Source organism: Acanthopagrus latus, chromosome 6 (assembly GCF_904848185.1).
Source record: "Acanthopagrus latus isolate v.2019 chromosome 6, fAcaLat1.1, whole genome shotgun sequence".
Classification (NCBI taxonomy): Eukaryota; Metazoa; Chordata; class Actinopteri; order Spariformes; family Sparidae; genus Acanthopagrus; species Acanthopagrus latus.
Genome location: NC_051044.1, coordinates 2,342,520 through 2,369,366, shown reverse-complemented (window position 1 = coordinate 2,369,366; position 26,847 = coordinate 2,342,520). Strand labels below are relative to the sequence as shown.

Sequence of the window (26,847 nt, the reverse complement as noted above, 5' to 3'; positions counted from 1 at the left end):
ACTCAGAACCAGTTTTATTGGCCAAGTATGTGCACACAAACAAGGGATTGATCTTCAGCTAGGTTTGCTCTCAATGTACAGGGAACAGTTTTTAAAACATAAATGAAAATAAATAAATAATTGAAATTAAATATGTACAAGATAGGAAAAAATAGTAATTTTGAGGTTATCAAAATAAAGTCACATTAAAGTAGGATGTCACTTTGTTTCTTGTGATTTTCCTTCCACTTCATCAGCCTGGATTTAAGCTTTTTAATGAAATAAGACTGAAGTTTTCCTGCTTTCCAACATCCATAATTAATGATTGAACTATAACAAAATGGCCAGAATGAGCTTATTGTCAGTTTACTATCACTGAGGAAATATTCAGATTTAAGAAGCTGGAATCAGCTTCAGAGAATTGACTTTATTTCTAAATAAATTACTGACAGAATACTTGAATTTTTTTAATAGATCACAAATCGATTAATTAACTCTATTATGATTTTTATTTTACCCATACTAGTTATCATGGTAAAAAACTCTACACTATAAAAATCAGTATCTACTTTATACTGTTAATGATATATAGAATCAAGACAAAGTATTTGTCTTGAATACTGTCAGCTCTGCACAGCCAGTGCATTTCTACTCTAAGCACAAACTAGTTTAGCTTAAATATTCAATAAAAATGTCTGTAAGTAGCATTTTAATAGAGTTTCACTTCTATAACACATGAACAGTAATCAATCAGCGGTCAATAACAGCATTTCAGGCTAATATATGTGAGTTTTCAATACTAATGGATTACAATATAACAACAGAATATCTGGAATAGTGTTTTAAAAGAATAAAACAGAAGGCCGTTACATTAATAGAATATTTTATTTAGAGGAACAAAACAGCATAGCGATGTTCACATCTAACCAGTTAATAACATCCAAGGGGGCGAGAGGGAACTTCATCCTCAGACCAGGAATGAACAACGAGGAAGAAGAGCTGCAGGAAGAAAACATGAAAACACAACAATTAAAACCAAATGTCGACGTGTTTATAACACCATCTTTACAATCTGTCACCACTGAACACTGCATGTAAGAGGTTCTTCTTAATGCTGCACAGAAGCCATGATGATGTGACCTGCAGAAATACTCACAGTGGTTTTACTCCCCAGAGGGTCGCACACTCTCAAAGATGCCAGCTTCCCTCATGGTGTTGAACTCTTTGGTGGCGTCGTACTGCTTGTAGAAGTCAGCGTACGCCTGTTTCCTGGGCTCTGTCACTGTGTACTGAGGGGAACAACGGACACGTTGGTTTATTCACAGTTTAAAATTAAAACCTAAAGAGAGCGATGACTGTCAAGACATAATCATTTATAAAGAGAACAGATGTGAACAGGTTTTCATCTTTTTCACCCCTTTAAAATCTGTGACTAGTCACCAGATGTGACTGTGACAGGTTTAAATAAAGATACGGTCTGTTTATTGGCGTCAGCCATCTTGTGCAACACCTAAAACCATTTAACTTCTTGGTCTAGATTCCTTCTGGTCCAGATGCTGATTAGGTGACATTGTTTGATCCCAACAGCTTCATCAGAATAAAGCCTGTGGCCAGTGTGGATTTGTCTCCTCTCACCTTGAATGTTATCGCAGCCAGGAGTGACAGAGAGAAGGCGATGGGCAGGTGAAACCTCAGACGCTTTCCCAGCATCCCCCTCATCATAGGCTTTGGCAGAGACATGATGGATCACTAGGAGGGAAAAAAAGGAAATAAAATTGGTTTTAATCAGTCAGTATGACATCACTCCACTTCACTTGATATCAGCATCAGAACTGAAAGACATTCAAGCTGAAATTAAAAACAGGGCAAAAATCCTATTCACAGGCTGACTGCATTCACCACAGACACCAGTATAGCTCCAGTAATGATGCAGTCAATCTGAAATTTATTTCTATGTGACATCGAGACAAATACACTTTTTACATTCATGCTGTCAAGATGTTTTCACAAGATGCTACGCCTCATTATATTTAATTTTGCTTTCTATATAAACAAAACTTTTTAAAATTGGCCTCTCACTCGTCCAGACACACACGGAGACACCATGCACAGGGCGGGTCGGTCCATCAGAAACATCTCAGGGTTAAGTGTGTCATATTCTTATGTGGTCCGTCGTCAATTTTCTGTTATTGGCCCTCATTACTGACCTTATACCCTGATTATCATTCTAGTGCATCTGACTCAAGTCTCCAGTTGTTTTTTGGGAAAATCAGAGGTAGAAGTGTTGTAATTTGTGCTGTATGAAAATTATAAAACATTAAAATAATCATTAAAGGGATCCAGAGATCATAAATATACATTTCTTTCAAGGACTCTGTGGCATCAGCATCTCAGCAGCAGACAGGAGGAGGCTGGCTAAACTTATCAAGAAGGCCAGCTCCATCCTGGGACGCCCTCTTGACCCAGTGCAGGTGGTGGGAGAGAGCAGGATGATGAACAAGCTGTCATCGCTGTCCAGCCACCTGCAGGTCACTGTCACAGCACTGGGCAGATCCCTCATCATCCCTGATCCACCCCAGGTGTGAAATCACAGGTCCTTCCTGCTGCTGTCAGACTGTACAACCAGCACTGCTCCATACAGACCTCACTCTGCACTGTGTGATACCACTATACTATCTATCTATTCTAATACACATATTGATCATTTGTATTGTAAAAATTCACTGCTGCTAATTTTGTACAATATCATGTTTACATGTATGTACAAGTATTTTCTATTGCTTACCTTTTTACATTGTATTTGCTATTGTTATTGGTTTTTTGTAATAATCTGTCCTTTGGCTGCTGTGGCAAACAAATGTCCCCGTTTGTGAGACAATAAAAGAAGGCTGGCCCTGATTAATCTTCATCCTGCACATGTAATGCTCTTCACAGTTGTTTATAATTTTAACATTACCAAGAATCATGTCATCTTTTTCAGATTAGACAGTGCGACAAAGCCTCTAGAGGAGTGACGACCTCAATATCACAAAATCTTAGATGCGTCAGTGCATTAATAGTAACTGAAACCGGATTTTCATTGTGACTTTATTAACACAGTCACACTCTGATTCGAAGGTCAATTCAACTCCACTAATCTGGAAGTAAACCAGGCTCGTTTTCAAAAATACTCTCTTCACTGTATGACTTTACTTCTTACTTCCTTTATCATTTAAAAATGACAGTGTTGGATATACAGATATTATTGATAATGGCCGACATAAGTCATTCAATGTGTCCCTGCAGGCAGACCGCCATCACACACCGCTGCCAAGTCAGGTCAGCAGCACAAGCACCGAATATCTTGTGACTTCTCTGTAGCTTTACTTCCTGGAACAGGTCTCCTGTGTTACACTGTGGTGTCACACATAATATATACACATTATCAAGGATCTACACTCAGCGGCAAATATTAACAGGATGCAGTACTGCTAAGTTTAAGAATAGTGTGACAAAGGGTCAACATAGCTTAATGTCATAAACACGGTAAGACAGAAAACTATTTCCTGGTTTGATATAGAATAATTTACCCCATAAATGATATTAAGGGCCAACAGCATTTACTAGACACCTTAACGAATATCTTCCACACAAGCAACAATATCGTTTCCACTTAGAGGTTAGTTAAAATGAGGAACGAGCTGTCAGTTAGCAGTTAGCATGTAGCTAACGCAGGATAACGGCAACACAAGCTAACGTTAGCTAGCTCGATGCAGCTAACTGCTAATCGACCGGCGACTTCAGAGGAAAGCGTCAAAATACCGGGAAAACGGTAAAAGCCAGGAGTTGTTATAAATCTGAAAAATCAAAATGTTGTTATATAAAATCAAACGCAAACATCTGAATAGTCTTATTTCAGGGGATACTCACAGGTTGGACTCACGACCTTCACAGAAACCGCTAACACAGTTCAGCTGCGTAGACTATACCGGAAGAGACCCTACCGGAGCCGCGGAAGGACAAAATTAAGTCACGCGAACGCGAAGTCAGCCAGGGCAGATGAGGTCAAGGGATGCGATGACGGGCCGAATTTAATATCACAATTCACGTGTTTAAAGCGTGACAGCAGCTGTTCAGAGCAACAATACTTATTAAGAATATGGCATAAAACTAAACACGGCGCCATTAATCTTATAAGCATGTTTATGTCTATATTAAGAGTTTATATACTATCAGAGGGAGCTCATTTAAATAATTGATCCGTGATTCAAGAACACCATAGCATGTACAATATTGGATTAGTGCTCTTATTTTTTTAATAATTATTATTTGTGCTCTGTCTCCGAAGGACTTTACCTGCACTGGAATACACATACTTAACAAACAGAAGCACCGAAAACTAAATGTGTAACGTGTTGTAGTAATACAGTCTGACCACAAGAGGGAGGCAGAGTGACGCACAACTGACCTCAGACTACTCATAACCTCTGTTTGTGTTAGGGTTAGTTTGGATTATATATTATTTCCATTTTTATGTGAATGCTAAAATAGAGGATAGAACAGGAGATGGCCAGTATAATTAAATGTTTTGATATATTTGATATTTGCTTGATTTTAAATATTTTCCTCTCCACCATCTATCAGAGACGTGTTGATGTAAAGCTCTTTACCATTCAGTATCTTCTGCTGACAACTGATACTAGTATGTTAAATATTCATAACTTTTGGTGCAAGTGGGAACTTTTTGCCTCTGCAAAATCTCTCTGCTGTTAATCAAACTGTTGGTTGTAGTTTACAATAAATACCTTGCAGGTCCTCTGGGTTACCTTTAAAAGGTATTCCTGAAGACTGTCTTCATAACTGAAATGCTTTGGGGAGGAGCTGAATTAATTTTCTGTAGCTATAGGACAAAATGAATTTGTTAGTATAAGGCACCTATATTTTCTTTGAGAAAATCACATTTGTTAAAAATTACATAAATATATCTGACAAATTATTAGTGAGAAGCTGTGAGAAGAGGAAACAGTGACGGGTCACACCTGTAATACCACCTTAGACGAGCTTTATTAACATATTTCATTGTACAGAATTCTGCAGACTGTTGGCAGCTGAGTGGACAAGCTTTGCTACACATCACAGTAAATATAATAAAATGTGTTTAAATCTGAAAAGTTGTAATTTGTCGATGTTTGCAGTATTTAAAACGGCTTCAACACAACAAAACACTGTAACAATGAGAGCAACGATCATTAAACTCCATCTGTCCTAAACTTCACCACCTCCTGTTCCATAAAGTGCATTTTAATAAGATGAAGTACAGACTTGTTTATTCTGACATAGAAGTTTATAGGCTTCAAATACAAAACTGTATTGATGATGATGATGTAAAGGAGAATGTTGCAGGATAATAATCAGTCACATTAAGAAAACTTGAGTCATTCGGGCTGGTTTACTTTGTTTCTTCCTTTTATTCTTTTAATTTGTCAGTACTTATAATGTCCAGCAGGAGGCGACTCCACTGGTTCCAAAAACAAATCTGACTGTATGGAATATTATGAAGAAGTGATCCTACTTCTCTCTCGATTAACAGTTTTCCCAACGACTTTATGGTCTCCGTCTCTAGTTTCAAGTCTTCTTCCACTCAGCATGATGTTCATTTATCCTCCCCAGCTCCACCCTCTCATCCACATATGGTCACTTATAGGTCCAAAAAAAACCCCCAAGATGACGATGCCCCTGATCCTTAAGTTAAAGTTTCAGTCCAGTGACCCACAAACCGAGTGACATCACAATAGGTGTTAATGAGCAAATGTTAGCATTCCCGTCAACACAACATTCCCTGTTTTTAACTGTTTCTCTTGCTGTGCTCCAGATTTGTAATTATTTTGTAACCACCTGATTTCATAGTAAAACAAATATTATGGATTTAGTTTAATCAAAAATCATTTCACCATCACATTCTTGTGTGTGTGATGTGATGGTCGTTATGGAGTCGGGGGTGTTGAGGAGAGTGATTCACAGTTAACTCAGATCATCATCCTCTTTAACTCAGCCTGATGTAGCAAGTGTGGATGTTAGCGTTTAGCTTCAAGCAGCGAGGTTCAAACAGCTGCTAGCAGGTTTACATTATACTTTTATTTATTTCTTGCAGTCATATATTTCTTGTTGACATTATTGACATTGTAATACAAGCAGAATATTGGATCAATTTATATAAAATGACCATGAACAGACCATCTGCGCTGTGCTCCTGGTTCTTCAGCTCTTTTCCAACAGTTATATATTATAATCGAACGCCGACTGTCTTTGTGTAACAGACGCATTCAGTTCAGGTGAACAGTTACCTGCTTATGATACACGAGTTATAACACAACTCCTCTGTGTTTTCTCAGTTTTCTGGTCTACTCTTTGTCACAACATAAAATTCTGTTGGTAAAATCTCTGTATCTGTAATTTTTGTGTGTGTGTGTGTGAGACAGACGGTTTATATGATAACAAGCTCTGAATAAAATCAATATGTCCTGTAACTCATCTCATGTCTGTGAGTGTCATCACAGTGTGGCTGCGCATGCTGAACAAAACAGAATCCAGCAACAAACAGGGAGACGATCACATTCAGACTGTTTGGATTAGGAAGATAATTAAAGCAACATTTCTGTTTCAGCCTCGACTGCTTTCATTTCTTCTTTTGTTTATGTCCTTCTTTCCTGCTCACTGTTCTGACTTTTAACATAGAACAACTGAGTAAAGATAATTCTTAGCGTTTTGTTTCTTCTTCTTTCTTGATAAAAATTCAGAGGCTACAGTTTATTGATCAAGATTTGAAGTGTTGCTGTGTCAAACCTCTGGCATTCTGCTCAACAATGTGATTACATCTCCTCATAAAAATTCAGCCTGCTCGCTGTTTCTCTTCTGAACAGTAATCAAAACCATGATGTCCAAGTGTCTCCATCTCCATGTCCCGTCCTGCAAATATTCCACTGTTTTCCTTTGTTATCTACAAGTCTGTTAGCTCTGGTTAACAGTAAACACAGTCAGGAGCACATGAGCCGTCATTTGTCCTCATGGCTGATCTTAAACATTCGTAAACGGAAACTATCGTGTGGTTCAAAGAAGAAAATCTTCAGATTGATCCTCATTGAAGCTTTGACACTAAAGAGATTCACACACCACTTCCACAAAAAGTTCATTAACATGCACGAACATTAGAAGTTAGATGATTGGCTTCATCAGAAGTTAAAAGCATCAAGCTGTTCAGTGATCCACACCAGTCCATTGCTTTTTAATTGTGTAATAACTTGTGTATATCAGAATCTCACTTTTTCATGTTCAACTACTTTAGTTTTATACACAATGAAAACAGTGACCTCAGCTCAGGTTCATATAAACATCCTCGGTGCTGTTACCTGTTTTTCTCTTTTTCTATTTGCATTTTGTACATCACAGACAGAAAGATGATCCACACTGATCGTCTGCATCCGTAAACTGAAGCAACAGAAAGGTGACATGAACTTCCTCTCTTCACGTCCTCTGTGGGATATTTCCACCGATACTGAACAGGTTCCAGTTCACGCACCAAATATTGTGATACCAATCACACACAGTGGGCACGTCTTATTCTCCATCCTCTGCTGATGATGCATCCTTTATTACAACGGTACAACTCAAAACTGGTGGAATCGCTGGCTGGTTCGAGCACCAGAGCTCACCTGATGGAAAGGTTTACATGTTCATCTGCTCAATTCTCCTTCAGGACTCGTGACCGAAACGTTTGTTGGGATGTCCAAACTTTTCAGTGTTTCTGATTCCCACAGAGTTCGTATGGTAAGGAGAGATGTTGAAAGGTGATGGAGGACAGTATGACGTGATTTTCTGTCACCAAGATGTGTCTTAAGATGTTTTTCAGCAAAACCAAATCGTCACAAAATGTTGGCCAAAGAAGAACTAGAACCTGATTACCAGCTGAAGGACTCATAGAGGAATGTTCTCATGTCAAGTGTGATGAACTTCATGGTTACTAACTGCAGAGGTATTCTGAAGTCTGTGAATCAAACGATGTCTGATCCAAGAGACGCTTCAGAGTCATTACTGTCTGCTCCATGAAGCTGCCAGTTTGCTCCATCAGAGGTTAAATGAGTTGGGAAACACCGTCCCTTCACACTCCACCGTCAGACCTGAGGGACCCAGTATCTGATCATTTCAGTAACTACTTTAAAACCGATAATGTGACATTTACACCCACTTCATGCAGTGATCAGTTTTCTCAATGTTTTTGTAAGTAAAAACAAGTGCAACACTTTGAATGTCGTGTGGAAGACATCGCACCTTCATCTTCATACTTATCATACAGTCAAGTCTCCTTCCTCTCTGATGGCCGGCTGTTCAGTCCACCTTCATGTGGCTGTCTGGGGCGGATCGTCTACTAATCAAAGTGTCGGTGATGGATCACAGCCTCCTCGTGTCGAAGTGCTCCAGATGTTTAGACGAGCACCTCGTACGGTAGCTGCTAGCGTGTGAATGAGTAAGTGGAGTGTGTGCGTTGGACAAAAGTGCTAAATCAAAGCAACTTTTCAACTATAAAAACTTTTACCTTGCAACAACTTGAGAACTTCCATCCAGGATCAGTTATGAAGACAAAGTCTCAAAGAGGAGACGTAAAATGAAACAAAACAGCATCCTCTGAAGTCAGAGTTGTAGCGAGGGGGAGGGTTTGTCTGAAGCTGCGGGACTGTACCATCAGGGCAGTGGGGTGGAGGGTCAAACCATCACGGAGCTGAAGCTGAGAAGGTGTTTCACATCATCAGGACGGCATGTTGGAGTTGCATTGACAGCCAGTGGGTCGCACCATCACAGAGGCGTAGGGGTGTTGTTAGAAGTCATAGGGTCGTACCATCATGGAGGTGGAGCGCAGGGAGTAGCTGGGGCCTCTGAAGTGGTGCCACTTGATCCCGTTGAGCTTCCTGATGTTGTGGCCGACCGTGTAGTAAATACCGTTCAGGTTGGAGAAACCACAGGCGTCAAACCACCAACCTGACGGGAGACAAAGACACGGAGGGAGACGAGTCGTGTGAGAAGAAGAAGGAAGAAGAAGGTTTGACTTCACAGTTTTCACTGTTGGACCTGAGGGAACGCTGTAGATGTGATTATTCTTATTCAAACACTCACATTACCACTTCTCTTCTCTCTCCCGACCGTTTTCTTTAATTCCCTCTCTGTTCATTTCTTTTCGTCTCCGTCAGTCTCTCGACTCTCTGTGTTGTTGTGATTTTAAACGACTCGCTGACTAATCGTGACCAGCAACGTCTCCTCCGCAGAGACATCAAAGTTTTGTCGGCGCGATTAACTTAATGGGCGATCGCAGCCCATCGAGGGGAGGCTGAGGAGAACGAGAGAGCTGTTTGTGTTGGCGCTGACACAAGGTGAAGGGTGATGGAGACAGATGTTTGAAAGGCCGGAGCTTTTTCGGGAAAATGTGGCTTATTTTGATCGTCCAGCAACAAAAATATGTGTTTTTGGAATCGTGAAGTATTTTTTTTATTTGGTGTGATTTATGACAGAGAGATATAATTCAATGACAGTTTCATAAACTTTGATTAAATAAATCAAACTGCTATCATTTTTGTGGTTCCACCCTGTGAAATCATACATGAGTAAGATATTTACTAGAAAACTTGTTTATTTTAGTTTGGCTTTCCAGGGAACGGACGAGTCCAAGAGAGAAACGGCTTCATTTGAGTTTGAGTTCACATTTAAAATGTATTTGACATGAAACATGGCGCAACCCGGAGAGCCCAGAGGACGGGGGAGGACGGGGGAGGACAAGGGAGGACAAGGGAGGACGAGGGAGGACGGGGGAGGACGGGGGAGGACAAGGGAGGACAAGGGAGGACGAGGGAGGACAAGGGAGGACAGGGGAGGACGAGGGAGGACGGGGGAGGACGGGGGAGGACGGGGGAGGACGGGGGAGGACGAGGGAGGACGAGGGAGGATGAGGGAGGACGGGGGAGAGAAGGAGACAATATGGGAGGAGAGAAAATAGGAGGACTTAAGGGGACAGGAAGAGACATGAGATGTCAGAGGAAGACAGGAAAGGATATGAGAGGACATGAGCACATGAGAAGGAATGAGAGCTGAGGAGAGTACAGGGAGTCAGAAAGAGGATATAAGAGGACAGGAAAGGAGAAGAGAAGATGAGAGAGGACAAGACAGGACAGGAAAGGCCATGAGAGGAGAGTTGAGGAGATGACAGAAGAGGACAGGAGGAAATCTGATCTGTCGGGGGAAGACAAGAAAGTAAATGAGAGGACATAAGAGGGGAGGACAGGACAGGGCATGGAAGGACAGGAGAGGACAGGAGAGACGCTACCTCCAGTGAGCATCAGGGCACACTTGCAGTGGTCACAGTTGTCGTTGTCCTGGTCTCGGGTGCTGAAGCCGGTCCCATGAGAGGCCAGACTGCTCTGAGTCCCTGCTGTCCCGCTGTAACCTCTCAGATACAACCTGAGGGAGACGAGACGACACGAGACGAGAAGGCGAGTGAGGGACAGACTGATGAAGACATGAGGATTTATGATTTCAGCCTGGTGTGACATGTCTGAATCAGTGTGTACAGCATATATATGTGTGTGTCCATACTGCTGGTAGTGTAACCGTTAGTTACCTGTACTGCTGCCTCTCATTGGTCAGTGTAAATCGGTCGTACTGGGAGTGGGCGGGGTTTCCCTCCCAGTCCTTCAGCTCCACCCTGAGAGAGTACTGACCCAGACTGGTCAGCAGGAACAGAGCTTCATTACCCAGCCAGTGTTCTCCTAACACGTCCCCGAAGCCCTGCAGGAGGAGAGGAGGTTCAACTCAAGCTGTGGACTCTGTAATCTCTTTTGATTCATCGCTCTAAAGAGACAAACGGACCATTTTGTATTCCCTCCAGCTCCTCTGGAAGTCCACGCTGCCGTTAAATCTCCTCTGGAAGACGGTCCAGCCTCCACCAGCTGTCTCCATGTCACAGTACACCTTCAGAGAGGAGAGAGCAGAGTGTTGACACTAAAAACTGTTGGATTAATCATCAACGTTATGAGTCATTTTATGAGCTGGCCGAAGCGACTGGAGGAACAAAACACACTGCAGCTCTGATGTTGGTCGTACCTGCACAGGTTCAGATCTGTTGCCGAGGTAGATGTGATACAGACCGCTGACAGAGTAACCCGACTTGTATGCGTCGGCACAGTCCCTCCATATCTGGGTCCTCGGTGGTGACCCTGAACGTGAAAAACAACTGTTTTGTTCACCAATAACACGGCTGAAATGGTCCAAAATGACCCCACAGACTCGAACTGCGGTTGACCGTTTGCAGCCTTGTTTGTAATAAGTCCATCATTCTTCTACCTCCTGATGTGGAAGTCACCTAATGATCTTATAATGTGAACGTGATGTGTCACGTTTGGTAAAACTGTTGTAATGTTTGTGGTTTGCAGCCATTACATTCTGGAGACTGAGCTGCAAATATCTGACTACAAAGCTACTGAGAGCCAATGACAGACAGCAGTGAATGTGTTACCTGTGGTCGTGGCCACCATGTTGATGAGCGTGTGGACCGACTCCATCAGCTGCGCCTGCTGCCTCTGCAGAGCCGTGTTGTTGCTGCTGGCGACTCTCAGCTGCCTCTCTAAAGCATCGATGGCCGCCATCTGAGTCCTGACGACAGACTGAGAGACAAACATTCACTCCTGTTGAACCACTTTCTCCTGACCTCAGACTTCATACATCATATTTAGAATCGTTTCTGTTTACATCAGCCAGCTGAGATTAAAGTAGTTTGACTGAACAGAAACAGTGAAATAAATCTTCTGGACTCTCAGGTCAGTGTAATTTACAGTTATGAGGTCAGACACTCGGTCTTCATCTCGCTCACTGAAAGCTTGGCCTTATAAATGTACAACACATGCCGACTGATTCTCATAAAACCGTCCCTGAGGTAATCCTGACATTATTAACGGTATGTGCACGTTGCTTCAGTGTGAAACACACAGATGTGTCTGTTATCGACTGTACCTGCAGCCTGTTCTTCTCCTCCTTCATGCCCTCCAGCTCTCCTCTCTGCTGGGACTCCAACTTCTGAACTTTACTCTCCAGACGACTGAAAAACAGACAGAGAATAAAAACAGAATTTAAAACACTCGCATTCATATTCAGATCCACTCAAAATGTTCTTCTTTAGTGTATTTTGGTGCCAGTGTGCAGTATATTACTGTGTGTCATCATCACAGAATAACTCCAGGAATGTGTCATATTAACATCAGACTGTTTAACATGAAGGCCGTGTGTTTGTCGGAGGGAGGACACCAATCCAAACTATTTGTACAACAAATCTGTCTGTAATGCACCAGAGGTTGTAACTCCTGAGCTACTCCCTCCTGTTAGAGAAGCTGTAAAACAGGGAAATAAAGATTAATACCCCGACCATCAGTCTTTCTGCCAGAGCGGACCACAGTCCACGTTATCTCTGCAGCTGAACCAGCAGAACAGCTGCTGAAAATAGACTCTGCCTCACAGTTAGATCAACAGCGTAAGAGCCAAATGAATGAAACCTGATGAAGGAGTGGCAGCGGCTTCAGAGCAAAACGTGGGACTCTGAACGTGGCTGAGCGTCTAGTTCACACTCACTCCTCTGGCTCAGGAACAGAAGGTGAGGTGGGGGGTCTGCAGGAGTCGGCTGGGAAAATTTGTCTCCTTCCATAATGTTTCCCACAAATCTGGATGCATGTGTGTTTTAAAGCATTAAACACAGTCAATCAGCTGGTGGCCATCATCATTAAAATATCTAATATCTCAGTTCCTGTGAGAAGGCTCATCGTCTCTCAGCAGATCATCAGAAATGACACATTAAGTTTTTTTTTTTTTACCAAGAATATTTTTGTGATATTTGTTGAAAATGTCCTGACATCCCAACAGCAATCAGTAACTGTACCTGCCGGCCTGCACACACTGGTGAGACAGCAGTGAGTAGTTACACAAGCTGTGTGTGTTGTTTGTGTTGTTGTGATAATGTTAAAGGTTAAAGACTCTGCAGCAGCGACTGACTCTCGTTCAGCAGCTAACATTTCTGTAACTGCTGCGCCGAGTCGCCCTTTCAGACCGACATACGTTCCTGACAACAACTGTGTTAATATCTAATATTGTTGCATTTCAAAGTTGTTTATTTATGTATCAATTACACTACAAAAGCGGAGAGAGCCCTTAAATACATCAAACAAGCCAATCACGCATCTCCCAGAAGAGGCTCGACTTCCTGGGTATAAAAATCTAAAACGTAAAACTGTATAAATCCTGTAAATACCTTCTTTCTTTGACCTCAGAGACATCTAACATCACCTGAGGATTTCTAATCATTCTCCATCAAACAGGGAGGATGTAGTTGGATTTACAGGCTCCTCTGTTCTCCTGTAGGTCGCTCGCATGTGAATATCACTACATTAACACTCAGATATGTAACGTGAGATGTGCTAATAAAACATTTGCAGCTTTTCCAACCGAACTGTACAAAGTCACGAAGTCCAGATTGTGCTGAAGTGTAGCAGACGAGTACGACATCGTCCTCCGTCACCCTCTAACCTGCAGCTGCGTCACGCCGCCGCTTCACGCTGATGACTGATATCACTTTACATCAGTAGGTGAGACTTTGGTCACATTAAGAGCTGAAACACATTATCAGCTCCTGCTTCAGATCACTTCAATATGTTGACCTGCACGTGAACAAGGCAGCACCGTTTACTGTGATGGAGACCGATGAGGAGTCGCTGATCGCTGCGGTTTGTACAGCGCGTGTGTGTGTGTGTGTGTGTGTGTGTGTGTGTCCAGATTAATGAGTCCACAACATCTGCAGTTTGTTCTGGTTATAAACTCTGCCAAGTGAGCTACACATTATAACCTGGCATTGTTAATGTGGCTCAAAGTATCACCTCGCAGCAGTTTACATGTATTAATCGCTTTATTGGCCGTGTGAGCGGATTGTAACGTGACGTGGAAAATTACATATGACAATTGTAAAAACGTCTAAAAAGATGATTTCTATTCAAACATTGTGTCAAGAACTAAAATGCTAATAACATGAAAATAATGTGTCTGACAGTTAATGAAATTCTCTTTTGTTTGGTGTCAGACACTTTAACTGCACACTGAAAAAGATTTGCCTCATGTTCTGTGAGTCTGTTGAGACTGTACTCTAAGCTTTACATTTATTTGAATTAAAATGTTTTCAGTTATTGCAAAATGTGTGAAATGTTAATCAAATTTTCCCAGAATCCAGAAGTGTTCTTTTGTCCGACCAACAGTCTAAAACCCAAAGACATTTATGAAGCTGGAACGAGACAATGTTTAATATTTTCGCTTGAAAAATGAAAAATGATACAATTAATTATCTTAATTTTCCTTTGATCAACTAATCAACTGATTGACTGACGCACACAGTCTGTAGCAGAAGAGCTAAGAAGCCTCTTGTGTCTGTTTCCTCTTCTGTCAGGAAACAACAACCAAAAACTCTTCTTCTAGTTTCAGGACACGTTTTAACAGCAGCACTGAAACTGATTCACAACTCATTACATGAAGAAAACAATCGTTGAGATTCTTAAGAGGAAAATTCGACCCTGCAGCAGCCGTCATCATGCAGCGGGTCGCTGGAAACAGCTCATCAGAACTGCTCCACCTCATTAAATCCTGGTTATTATTATTCACACAATAATCTGAAGCAGCTCTCTGAAGAACAGCCCATCACTGCCACGACCTTTCTCACGTTTTCAGGTAAATTAAAGGATTAAACGCTTTGCAGTTGAGAACATTTTCCAAAACCTCTGAGGCTTTTAGAAACCTCTTAAAAACCTCCAGGATTATCTGAGGAATGCTTTGTGACGAAATGAGACCTTACACCTTCATTTGCTGCAATTTAATTTACTGATGCAGATGTCGGCTCACGGGCTCGACAGGTTCAACCGAGCTGTGTTTTCATGAAATACGACCAGAACAAACTGAACCTGCGTCACTCCAGTGTCACGGCTCGGAGTGATGGTATAATGTGTGAATCATGATGATGATGAGGATGAAGATGATGTGATCTGATGACTCTGGACGTAGTCTGACCAAACCTCAACATGTAGTCCAGACAAAATTCTCTTTGTTATTACAAGTTGGTGACAAGATCAAAAAGGCTTTTATTACATGCACACAATGCAAATCACTGACTAAATGTGCCAGCTGACCATCACAGTAACAGAGGGAATAATAATCTGTTAATTCACAACAGGACAGACTCGATGTTCGCTGCGATTAGATGGAAAATAATGAGATCAAATATCGATATCAGTGTCTGCAGTCACACAAAATGAGTGAAAATATCGAATATGAGCGAAAATCCAATGTTCTGCATCAGCTGGAAACACTCGATAAAAGATGGTTTCCCCCTTTCTCCTACACACACACACACACACACACACACACACACACACACACACACACACACACACACACACACACACACACACACACACACACCCTGTTTGTATTACATCTGTTACTGTAAACAGAGAACACGCTTGATAATGACTCATGGCATGTTTTACGCTCAGAGTTCCGTCCAACTTCACCTCACAGTGAAAAATAGTGAAAATATTGTGATTCCAAATATTGGTGTGTCTCGCAGCAACAGCTGTGGACGTATTTCCATCATCTCTAATGACTTGCTTGTGTTTCAAATACTCTCACTGTCCAGTTGTGAAATCACTGATAAGACTCATATCTGGGTCAGAGGAGGGTGGATGTAATTTTTCCCGAAGTTATTAAACGTTTTAGACATCAGACACAAATTATTGTTCGGAGCAGAGTAATTATTAATGTCTTTAAACTTGTCTGGAGGGGATTTTTAACAACTGACGCTATTTGTTAAATGATTTTTGACTTAAAAACAGTGATGGAATGTAACCAAGTACATTAACTCAAGTAAATCTATTTTTTATACGACTTTTGGCTCATTTTAGGGGCAAATGTTGTTCTGTTTTTTTTCACATTGCCAGATTACGACTTTGCCATTTTGTTTTTGTGTCACGTTCATCATCACTAATGTGCCTGAAAAACCCCAGAAGACGTTAAAAGTATCAATAATGTTCAGAATGAGACACATCAGTGAGTTTTTACGTGGGAATAAATGCTGATTGCACACATTCACATGTCAGATAAAAGCCAGATGTTCGTGTTTTTTTGTCCAGAGTATAGGAGGTATTAGACTCTGTACATGTATATCTCTCTACAATATGGGACCGTTAATAAACAAGTTTTAGTAAGAATCTGTCACTCAGTAGTTTTTCTACCTGTTCTTGGCTCGCAGCTGGCTGATCTCAGTCGTCTGCAGCAGCAGCTCCTTCTCCAGCTTGTTGGTCGACAGAGAGTTCTCCAGCAGCTGGATCTCTATACGAGACGTCTGGTTCAGCACCTGGTGGAGGACAAAACATTAAATCTAGGAAATCTGCTTTCAAGTGAGGAGATGATGAAATTAGCAGCTCGTTACCTTTGCTTCCACCACGTTGAGTTTGCGAGTCTGCTCCGCCGTGTGCGTCAGGAGGTTTGTTCCGATCTCCAGCATGGTGGCAGTTTGGTTGTGGACGACGTGTGGCGGTATGTTAGCGATGTCCGGCTTCATTTTCTTCTGAATGACGTTCTCCAGCAGTGGATTAAAAATGATAAACACAACAGAGAATATTAAACTGTGTGCAAAGAAAGAAAGTGGACAGATGACGTGTTTCAGGATTTGTCTTTCTCTCCTCAGTATTCAGTCAGTGAAACGAGTTCTGTTGAGTCTTTCCAGAAGCTCAGCGTTGAAATACTTGATTGTGAGCGCTGAAACCTCCCACTCAGTGCATCAGGTCCACCAAATCAAACATGAACACTCAAACATGTCAGGAGGTCTGGTATATAAAGCTGCAGGTCTCTACATCTCTGGGAATATCATCTGATGCCAGCTCGCACTGCCACGCTGTGACTTTTAACCCCTGATAAATAAATAATCCATCCATGCAGCCGTGTATTCATCCCTCAGACTCCACGACTTCAGGATATCAGCGCCACTGAGAAGCACACAGAGTTGATAAATATATCACTGCACCAACAAACAAATTGGTCCCAGTGGGACGACCAGTAACCAACCACATGAGTCACTGGGAGCAAAGTTCAGGCCGGATCACATCTGATCACATCTGCTAAATATCACTTTTCTTAAATGATTCCAAACACAAAACTGTTTAATCATCACACTTATTTTCAGTTTGAGGAGTTTGAGGAGCAGATCTTTTCTGATCTTTTCACAGCTGGACTTTCTGCATTTTTAATAACTCAATTTCAACAGATGGAGTCACTCTATCTTCAGGTGACACATTCCCCAAAATAAACTTTCAGTCATATCAAATCAACAACTTAACCTCATGAGCTTCATATTTTAGATTAAGTCATCTAGCTGCTATTCAAACGTGTCATATATGTTTAATATTTAATATATTTAGTGTTTAGATGAGAAACAGATGACCTGACAAAATTGATCACAACCTAAACTCATCTGGTTCACCGTGACGCAGAAGTTTTCACATCCTCTAAAGGAAAATATTCACAAAACTATCATCCACACCTGGACACAGATTTGCCTCATGATGTCGAGAGAATCACGAGAGATACACCTGAGATATGTGTCAGATTTCTTTCAAGTATTCAAATATCTCACAACCAACTTCACCTTCAATTAAATCTGTTCACTACTTCGAGAAATAAAAATACAAAAGACCCACAAAGAGCCGCTTCAGTTTGATTTAAGTGTGTTTGTTTTGACTGCTGACGGCCGACAGCTGCCTCAGTGCTGACAAATCCTGCGGTTTCACCAGCGTTGTGTTTTCATGGTTTTATTCCTTTCAACTGCTGATCTTATCCCTGCTGATTGACTTTATCATATGCATCATTCTTCATGCATGCTGACGGCACTATTACTCATTTTCACTACTCAATTAAAGTTACTCAAGAGTTATTATGTTTAGTCTGCTTCAATTCAGCTTCAGATTAAAACAAGAATCGCTCTGTTCAATCAGAAAATGATTTTACGAGCGCAGATACGAATCAAAGTGGCCTCTTGGAGGGACTTTTGTGTGAGCGAGTATATTGGGCTAACCTGGAACAACGACAGAAAGTTAATCAAATAATCAAACAAGGAGAAAATAGCTGGAACGAGCTGGTTCGTTTCTCCCTCCTGCTTTGCTTCCTGAGATGCTGCGCAGATAAACTCTGACAAAAGCCAAAATCTCCACCTGGCTGCTGCTCAGTCCGACCAGCACAGAGACAAAGGGGGGAAACAGAGGCTCGGAATAACTGCAGTGCTTTGATTACACAAGCATGAACACAAGATGTTGTAAGTGATCGAAAGAATGAGGAGTTAAGATCCAAAAAGAAGAAAGAAATTGAGAATAATTGAAACAAACAAGACAAGTTCAGCAGGTTCTTTTTTGGTCTTTTGTTATTTTTTCATCAAGTCTCCAGAGACACAATGTGCTGACTCTTTAATTGACCCTTATTTCCTGCTGTAGAATTAGAGCTACACACACACACACACACACACACACACACACACACACCCTCTTCACAAAGACAGAAACTGGCATACAAGCATGCACACACACAAACACACACACAAACTACACAAGCTGACCAGCGAGCTACGCAGACAGCCCCACGTATGGAGGGCTTGTTTCTGAGACACTAACTCAAACCACATGTTGGCTTCGCTGTGATCTGGGCCTCTGGGTGACTTCACAGAGGGAGGTGGGGGGAGCTGGGTCACCAAACAGCCCCGATAACAAGACTGACGCACAGGCAAGTAGCACCGATAGAGATCTGGGGTAACAAGTGCACGGTGGGTCGCTGGAGTGTGTCGGGATCTGAACTGGCAGCTCCAGACTGGAGGGACTCCACCGAGGACGGAGTGTCGTTAGAGCGGGAAAACTGGGAAATATAAACCATGTTTGTGTTTAGTGGAAAACAGAGGTGAAAAAAAAGCACACATCCTTTCCTCCAGTAAAGTTCAGAGACTTGTGTGAAAACAAAGTACTGATTGAACTCCTTCACTCCAGTACAGTAACAGAGTTCAGGCTCTGACATGGACTCAGAGTATCAGAGTAAAAAGTCTCCCTCTGAAGGACATTTGTGCTCAAAGCTAACTGAAGCTCACGTCATATTAATAGAATTCAAAGACTATTAAAGGTAGAATCAGTAGGATTTGTCCCAGCTGTTCCTGAACGCTGTTCCTTACCAGTATCTATTCGAGTATATGACCAAAGAAATTGAGCAGAGAGAGGCTGAGCTGCAGACAGCAAACACTGGTGCGATTCTTTGAACAGCAGTCTGATGCCAACAGAAACTGAATCATTCCACTGCAGTGACTTTCAGCCGGGACAGCGTCTGTCGGATACTGTGGCAAAGCTCTGTTAGAGCTTTAAAGCAAAACTCTCGCCAAAATGCAACCTTGGGTCTTTTTGTGAATGTACCTGAGTAAAATGTTTGTTTAAAAGCATAATTACGAGGAAAGGGCCACTTTTAACATTGACCATATTTTCATTTTCTGGTCAAACTCATGTTCAATGGGAGCGCTACAGGCACAGTAAGAAGTCTGGACACAACATGAAACTGTGCTGGTAGCATCACCAGGGTCTCTACACATGAACACCAGCACTGACAACATTGTTTGTGTACACAGAGTTACTAAAAAGAAAGTTTTTGAACAGCTCATGTTAGCAGCAGCTTGTTCCGCTCGCCGCCGTCCTGCCAGTGGAGAAGTTACGTAACCTGGAGGACAGTTAAGGTGGAACTACTGTCTTCCAGCAACAACTATCCACGAGATCTCACGTGACTTTTCCTGCTTTTGGTTCTAGTATTGTTTCTTATATGAGCTCCTTTTTCAACTTCAAGGTCAATATTGTTTTTCACTAACAATAAAATAACGAATTATCCACATTTATATGGAACTAAGCTTTAGCAGCGTTCCACCTTCCAACTACTAACGAGAGTTGTTCGAAAACGTTCTTTCTGCCGCAGACCTGAGGAGCTCTACAGAAGTCTGGTAAACTCCCGTCTGTCTAACTCCAAAGCAACAGAAGTGTTTCATTTTAAACTTTCAGTTTCTTTTGAAGACTTTTACAAGAAGTCACACAGATCCTCTGGAGACACTGAGGGATTTAAACCACTTTTCACATGTGCAGTTGTGCTTCCAAACACCTGGAAACACTGACTTATGTGTGAAACTGATGGATTTTACAATGAGCGACAACTGATCCTGTTTCAGTTCAGTTCATATCTTTTTATCACGTCGCTTGAAAGCCTTCAGCTTAAACAATGATATAATACTCTTGGAAAAACCTCTTGAGCTTGTTGTATTATTGCAGCGTGTCTCTAAGTATCAGAGCGTCCAGATGTTTTGGCTGAAGCTCAGAGAGTTATGAAGCAGCAGAACAAGCCAACAGCCCGAGGCTTCGTTTTCTGAGCAGCGCTCCACTTGACACACTGAGGGGAACATCGCTCTGCATGGTGCCGACTTTTACACTCTCTGAAATCCTTCATTCCTCTTCTCTTTCACTTTCTGTATCTCACATGAAAGAATTTATCTTGAGGCGTGTGAAGAATTGCTTCATCTCTGACTGGAAATTAGCAGTTTCTGATTCTGAAAAGATTTTGGGGTGTTAATAACGTCCCCAGCCACTTCAGATGTTTGGGAAAATGCTGCAGCGTTGATCAGAAATGTTTTGTGGACACCAAAAGATGCAAGTCTCCATCAGCATGAGGGGAGAGGAGATAATGACTGAGTTTTAATTAATGTGGGAACTATTTCTTTAACACTGGTCTTATTTTTGTAGTTCAAAAAGACGGGCCTGAAATACAAAACATACACAAACAGGATCTATAAACATGCATTAGTGGAGATGTGTCAGAGGGGGCTGCCTGTGTGGGGCGCCAGGCAACAGATAGGGTTCTAGTGCCTTGCTCAAAGGCACCTTGGCAGTGCTCAGGAGATGTACCAGCACGTCCCCGAGCCAAGTCCCTGCAGCCTGAGCTACTACCTGCTCTTCATTTAGATAAAATCAGGGTTAAAGTGGCCGTGTGGATTCTTTGATCGGTCAGAATCTTTCTGTCATTCTGCACATTAATGCATCTGTTCTTCTCACGTAAGTTCATGTCCAGTGTTCAAATGAGGCGAGTAGAACAAGAAACAGATCACTTTCTTTACTTTGGTGCTAAAGTAGTTTTTAATGCTTTTTATGGGAAAACTAAATTTACAGGCGAGGTAGGAGTGGGAAAGCAGTGGCGAGGGTTCAACTTAGTTCTGTTATTTTGAATCTCGTTCCCACAGGACGGCAGAGCGAAGGCTCTGAATCCGAAGTGGGCCAAACACAAACAAAGATGTTCCCAAAAAAAAATCATGATTGAGTCAAAACTTCTGTTACAACATGTTCTCCTACAATCTACAGCCAGCAGAGTGGAGGCTGACTCTCTCTCACTCACACACACACACACACACACACACACACAGACACACACACACACACACACACACACACACACACACACACACACACACACACACACACACACACACAGTTAGCTCTTACAAGTTTCCTCCAAATAGCCAAATTGCTTAAACTGGAATAAAATCTGATGTTGGCGCCCCCCAGTGGTAGTGGCCAGTAACATTGTGTAAAATTCTGAGTAAACTTTCATTAATATTAATATAACATAAATATAATAAATATTTGTATTTGTAATTGTGCCTGTAAGCTCCAACATGTCCATCAGCCAGTACATTTAGTCAGGTATCGTACTTAAATTAATAAAATACAATATAGTGTTTTAAACTTCCTGTCTGCTTCAGATGTTTCTGACGTCTACAAGTTGTTTTTCACAGAGATATTTCACCTCTAAACTTCTCACATGGTCCCACTGTCACACACGCAGTGGTAAAATAATCAATACTGGGACCAAACACAAAGATTACAACAACGTTTTGAGACGTCTTTCCTCTGCTGTTAATCCACCTGTCCACCTGTGACTGCTGCAGGACATGACCGTCCACATGTTGCTACTTTTCTACTTCCTGCAGCTGGTGGACAGATACTTTATACTAGATTTAATGATCTGACTTTAGTGTTTTTCCCACAGGACTCTGTGAGACTACAGTATGGTGGGTGGACCTCCGACCTCCAGGGGGGTCCGGAGACACGATCCCCCAGACGAATGCTTTGCTCAACTTAGCGTTAAATGCATCAATCTGGTGCAGCTCTGTCAATAACATGAAGTGAGGAAAACAATAAAATCAACCACTGAGCTTTGGCTCTGACGCCTGGTAATTAATCTAACTCTCACAAGAGCTTTGGCTTTACAAGGTAAACACAAGTCAACAGTCAGAGTCGACTGGCTGCCAGTGAAAGACGCTTCACTGAAGCAAAGGCACAAAAACATGTTTTTAACACGAGTTATTGAACTGACCGGTCCCAAGAATTCATTACCAGGTTTAGTTTATTTAATTTAAAACAAATGGTAGTAAACCAGCTCTGGCAAACTTTAAATGTTTTCTGGGGAAGTTTAAACTATTTATGCTCAGTCAGCTTTTTATTTTGTTGCATCATGATTCACATCAAAGTCTCAAAGTGATCAACTCACAGCCAAGACGACTGTTTCACGGCCCACATCTGAGTTATTTTACTGATCTGCAATTAAATTTTTACATCTTTCTAAAGAATTTACAACAAGGTTCGGCTAATTTAGTTTAAAACAAATCCAGCTGGAGCGAACTTTAAATGTTTCCTGAGGATGTTTGTAACTATTTATGCCCAGTCAGCATTTTATTTTGTTGCGTTAGGATTCACATGAACGTGTTGTAAAAGCAGAATAATTCACAGCCAAGACAACTGCTTCAAAACCCACCAGAGACACCGGAGAGAAACAGGCACACGAGGAGAACAGATGAGAAGAGAACAAGAAATTAAAATCTGTAACACAGTGTTATAATGATCAACTGTGTTAGGTGACCAGCTGTCAGCTTGTACCAGCTCTGCTCATAAGTAAATGAATGAATGAGTGAGTGTGTGTCAGTAAATGCGACAATCCACAATGTATATATGTGTGTGTGTGTGTGTGTGTGTGTGTGTGTGTGTGTGTCTCAGGCTGCCGGGTCACGACTACAGCCACGACAAACATCTCAATCATCTCGCCACAATCAGGACCAGATGGCCTAAGTCAACACAGCGGTTTGTGTTTGTGTGTGTGTGTGTGTGTGTGCAGTTGTGCAATTGTGCACATTTTTTAAGCTACACATGTGTGTTTGTTGCAAAACTTAACTGTCACTTGTTTGTTTCGTAGAGTTGTGCACGGCCACAGACTTCAGTGCTCCTGCGCTGTGATTAAACCAGGTTAAAGGTCCCATGAAGTGGAACTCTGAAATGTCCTCTTGTGTTTCTCACTCTGTCTTTAAACCTGAAGAAGAGATCAGCATCAGTGTTTCCAGACAGGTTCCTCCATCTGCAGCCACAATCACTCCCACCACATTACACTACCGACACAGTTTTCAGTACTTGACAGATGTTTTTATGTCTGTGTGTCAGTCTGTGGACAGACTTTGACAGATACACAACAGAGCAACATGCAGTCATGAAACTTTACGGGTGTAGTTGAGATCAAACTGAAGGACGACTTGGAGGACGGGTGTGGATCCAGTCCAGGCTCAGTGTGTTGTGATCATCTTAACGATTCTACTCACTTCAGAGATTCACTGTTAAAAGCAACATTTGTCTTCTTTCTTTTATCAGCTTGATGTCACATTTTCTTCACTAACTTGGACCTGCTTCATTCATCCTGCCAGACTTTTAGAGCCCGTGTCCCCAGACGACTCCGAGGGTCGAAGTTACAATCAGCTCAAGAATGCTCATCCAAGGGCAAAGACACAGCACGGTGAGTAACGGCTGGTTAGGAAATATGTTATTTGAGAATTATTGCTTCAGTTCAGGGCTGAGTGACCGTCTGGTTCAAGGAAAATGTGCGACAGGAGGTTAATGCTCTTACGTATAAAAGAGAGTTTCAGACAGAGTGAAGAATGCAAACAGAGAGATAGTTTGGTTGGATTACAAATGTGATTCAGGGGAACAGGCTGCAGGAGAAGTGTAGGATAAATAAATGAAGTGCAGCAGCGGCTAATTCACTGTACAGAACAGTACGTTCACTCACTGGACTAAACAGAAAGAGACGTTTAAGTCTCTGTTGACAGACACGTCTGTAACATTACCTGTATGTCCCAATCTATTTACTGTGACAATAAATAAAGCCGACGTTTAATGAAGTATTAATGACCGGTGTTGTCATAGCGCTCCTCTGACAGCGTGTTTGAACAGATGGTGCTGGACGGACGCCACTCGATGATGGAGTCACTGACTGGATGATAGACAGCGTGGTTGAAGTGAGTTTGGTCAAGGAAGAAGAAACAGTGATTGTGGCCGGAGACGTTTCGGTTCTCTGTGGAGAAGAAAGACAGACAGTGATGGAGAGAGGAAGCGAGAGTGAGGCTAATGATGTGGCTCATGAGAGCAGGAGTTACTGTTCGGAGTGCTAATGAGCATCAGAAACGTCTGTCGGGCTTTAATTTCTTTGCTGAAACGAGTTAATCATTCAGGTGAAAGTGCAGACAGACACTTTACACACCTCGGTCATGTGAGAATCCCTGAGGGTCGTCTCATCACAACGATCTGAAATCATTTAAGGTTGCGTTCCATTCAAAACTCAGCTACAACTCTGCCTGACTGGACTTCTTCTAAAAACACACCTGTCTTGGGAGCAGATATATTTTCACTAATTGAATAAAGTGATTAAGCGTGTTGAAGCCATTACACCAAGATCCCGGCTGTTCGGATACACAGTGTTAGAGAGGTGAAGATAAAGTGCAGGACTATTTTAACTTTTGCTCTCATTTTCTTTTTCAAATGAAGTTGGTTTTGTTTATGACCTGTAACAACCTGCGTGATCATCTTAACTCTTGTATAAGACACAGAAATTTGATTGAAATGATTCTACAATTCTCATCACGGAAATCAAAAGCAGGATTGTTTTTGCCAGTTTTTCTCTCTCACTAGTGTGAATATCTAACAAGTGAACAATGACGCAGCTCCTCTACTGCCACTTATCAGCCGACAGAGATGTTGGGTTGATTTTGTTTATTTTCTGAGCTGTTGTGGTAAAACAGCGGTAGTGAAAATGTACGTGACAGTCGTCCGGGCATAAAACCAAATCCTGTGCTGGGAAAACAGAACTGGATTTATTTTATTTTTCTCAATTTAATCGAGTTAAGACATTGAAATCAAAAGTCAAACTGAATCTACTTGACTCGTAAATTTGAGTTTAATTCCTCTAGTATAGTTTATTTTTTAAGTCCACTTTCATTCTAGCTACTTATCTAATTAATGATTTATCTTTGAACTTTTCTCAGTTTATCTGTAATAATTTCAGTCCCTGTGCTGCTGCTGCATCTAAACTTTTCCTCTCTGGGATCAATAAAGTTTCATCTCATCTCATCTTGTCTGCAGCGTCCTGGGTTTCATTCTCTCCTTCACTCTCGCCAATCACTTCTGCTTCTCTTCAAAGTGAAACTATGCAAAACAAAGCCAAATATATCCCCCTGAGTCTTAAGAGCATAAAAAGGAAAATAAAAAAGACTTTCATACGTCTGACTGCATTCAGGGTTTTGACTACCTGCAGTCCCCAAAGAGTCGACGGAGGAGAGAGAAAGTTTTGAAATCGCTCGTTTTAAAGCCGATAAAAAGGGAATGTTTGAACCCCCCGGTGGCTGTGGTGATTGGCCGCATGCCAGGTGTGTGTGTGTGTGTGTGTGAGTGTGTGTGTGTGCGTGTGAGTGTGTGTGTGTGTGTGCGTGCGTGTGAGTGTGTGTGAGTCAGAGAGAGAGAGAGAGAGAGAGAGATTTTCCAAGAAGCCCTGCATGGTTTTGGTCAGTTTGGCGTTCGGCCACATGTCACTGGGAATCTCTCCCTCTTTTACTCCCCCTCTCTCCCCTTTTCACTGCTCTCACCTCCTTATTCATCTGTTATTCATCTGATATCTCGCCCACCATCTTTACACTCCTTCACTACTTACTGCTGTACCCTTTCTCTCCATCCATCCGTCCTCCTCCATGCCCAAAATTCTCTCCATCCTTCACAGCATTTTGGTCTCCTTCGTTCTTTCTTCTTCTTCCTCCTCCTCTTCATCTCCTCTACCTCTTTATCTGTCTGTCCTCCCTTTGTCCCTCAGCTTGTCTACTCCTATGGCAACTGAAATCTCCCACCATGCCAACTCACTGCTGTAGAGAGATGAATGACTCTTTAAACTGGGGTTTGAAAACAAAATGAACCACCGTGCGTGCGCACACACACACACACACACACACACACACACACACACACACACACACACACACACACACACACACACACACACACACACACACACACACACACACACACACACACACACACACAGTGTGTTATATCTCCGTCCAGCTGATAACAGGCTGTCTGCTCTGCTAACTAATTCTGTGGCCTTTTGAACAGGAGATAAATCTCACTTAGTCTCCTCTTGGCTGTTTGTCATCTCATGTGTCGCGTCTCAAAGTCCGACTCAAGACCCCAAAACGGGCTGAACGTGGGCCCTATCAGCAGATTCTGTATTGGCATTTTACGTTTCTGCAAACCATGAATCTGTTATGTCTGTGCAGTTCAGTATCATGTTGTGACTGTGCTGTGGTTAAGGTCTGGTGAGGTTTAGGCACCAACAGTTTTCAGATGGTTT

General features: G+C 41.9%; 2 protein-coding genes across 12 annotated transcripts in view; both read right to left on the bottom strand.

Moving 5' to 3' along the window:
• Nucleotides 1–845: 845 nt before the first annotated feature.
• Nucleotides 846–4,035, bottom strand: LOC119020564 (cytochrome c oxidase subunit 6C-1). Its single transcript, XM_037099969.1, has 4 exons — nucleotides 3,889–4,035; nucleotides 1,615–1,728; nucleotides 1,136–1,268; nucleotides 846–978 (listed from the first exon to the last, which is right to left on the bottom strand). The coding sequence occupies exons 2-3, from the start codon at nucleotides 1,717–1,719 to the stop codon at nucleotides 1,143–1,145; spliced, it is 231 nt and encodes a 76-aa protein (XP_036955864.1). The 5' UTR covers nucleotides 1,720–1,728; nucleotides 3,889–4,035; the 3' UTR covers nucleotides 846–978; nucleotides 1,136–1,142.
• Nucleotides 4,036–5,000: 965 nt separating this feature from the next.
• The window catches only part of angpt4 (angiopoietin 4), a 71,566-nt gene continuing 49,719 nt past the window's right edge, over nucleotides 5,001–26,847 (bottom strand). For 7 of the 11 annotated variants that reach the window (XM_037099952.1, XM_037099954.1, XM_037099949.1 and 4 more), the window contains 9 exons: nucleotides 16,508–16,663; nucleotides 16,311–16,432; nucleotides 12,007–12,091; nucleotides 11,513–11,660; nucleotides 11,101–11,213; nucleotides 10,867–10,968; nucleotides 10,619–10,785; nucleotides 10,325–10,458; nucleotides 5,001–8,988 (listed from right to left, as the gene is read on the bottom strand). In XM_037099952.1, coding sequence (XP_036955847.1) covers nucleotides 8,828–8,988; nucleotides 10,325–10,458; nucleotides 10,619–10,785; nucleotides 10,867–10,968; nucleotides 11,101–11,213; nucleotides 11,513–11,660; nucleotides 12,007–12,091; nucleotides 16,311–16,432; nucleotides 16,508–16,663 — 1,188 coding nt within the window. In that variant the 3' untranslated portion in view covers nucleotides 5,001–8,827. Of the gene's footprint in view, nucleotides 8,989–10,324; nucleotides 10,459–10,618; nucleotides 10,786–10,866; nucleotides 10,969–11,100; nucleotides 11,214–11,512; nucleotides 11,661–12,006; nucleotides 12,092–16,310; nucleotides 16,433–16,507; nucleotides 16,664–23,357; nucleotides 24,350–26,154; nucleotides 26,360–26,847 lie in introns of those variants that run through there. The other 4 variants (XM_037099958.1, XM_037099959.1, XM_037099956.1 and 1 more) reach the window with 3 other exon arrangements.

What these genes read in the sequence shown, in the direction of transcription:
- LOC119020564 (XM_037099969.1), bottom strand. Translation starts at nt 1,719, where the DNA reads ATGTCTCTGCCAAAGCCTATGATGAGGGGGATGCTGGGAAAGCGTCTG. An exon ending in TGGCTGCGATAACATTCAAG is followed by an intron (nt 1,269 to 1,614) that starts GTGAGAGGAGAC and finishes TGTTCCCCTCAG; the next exon opens with TACACAGTGACAGAGCCCAG.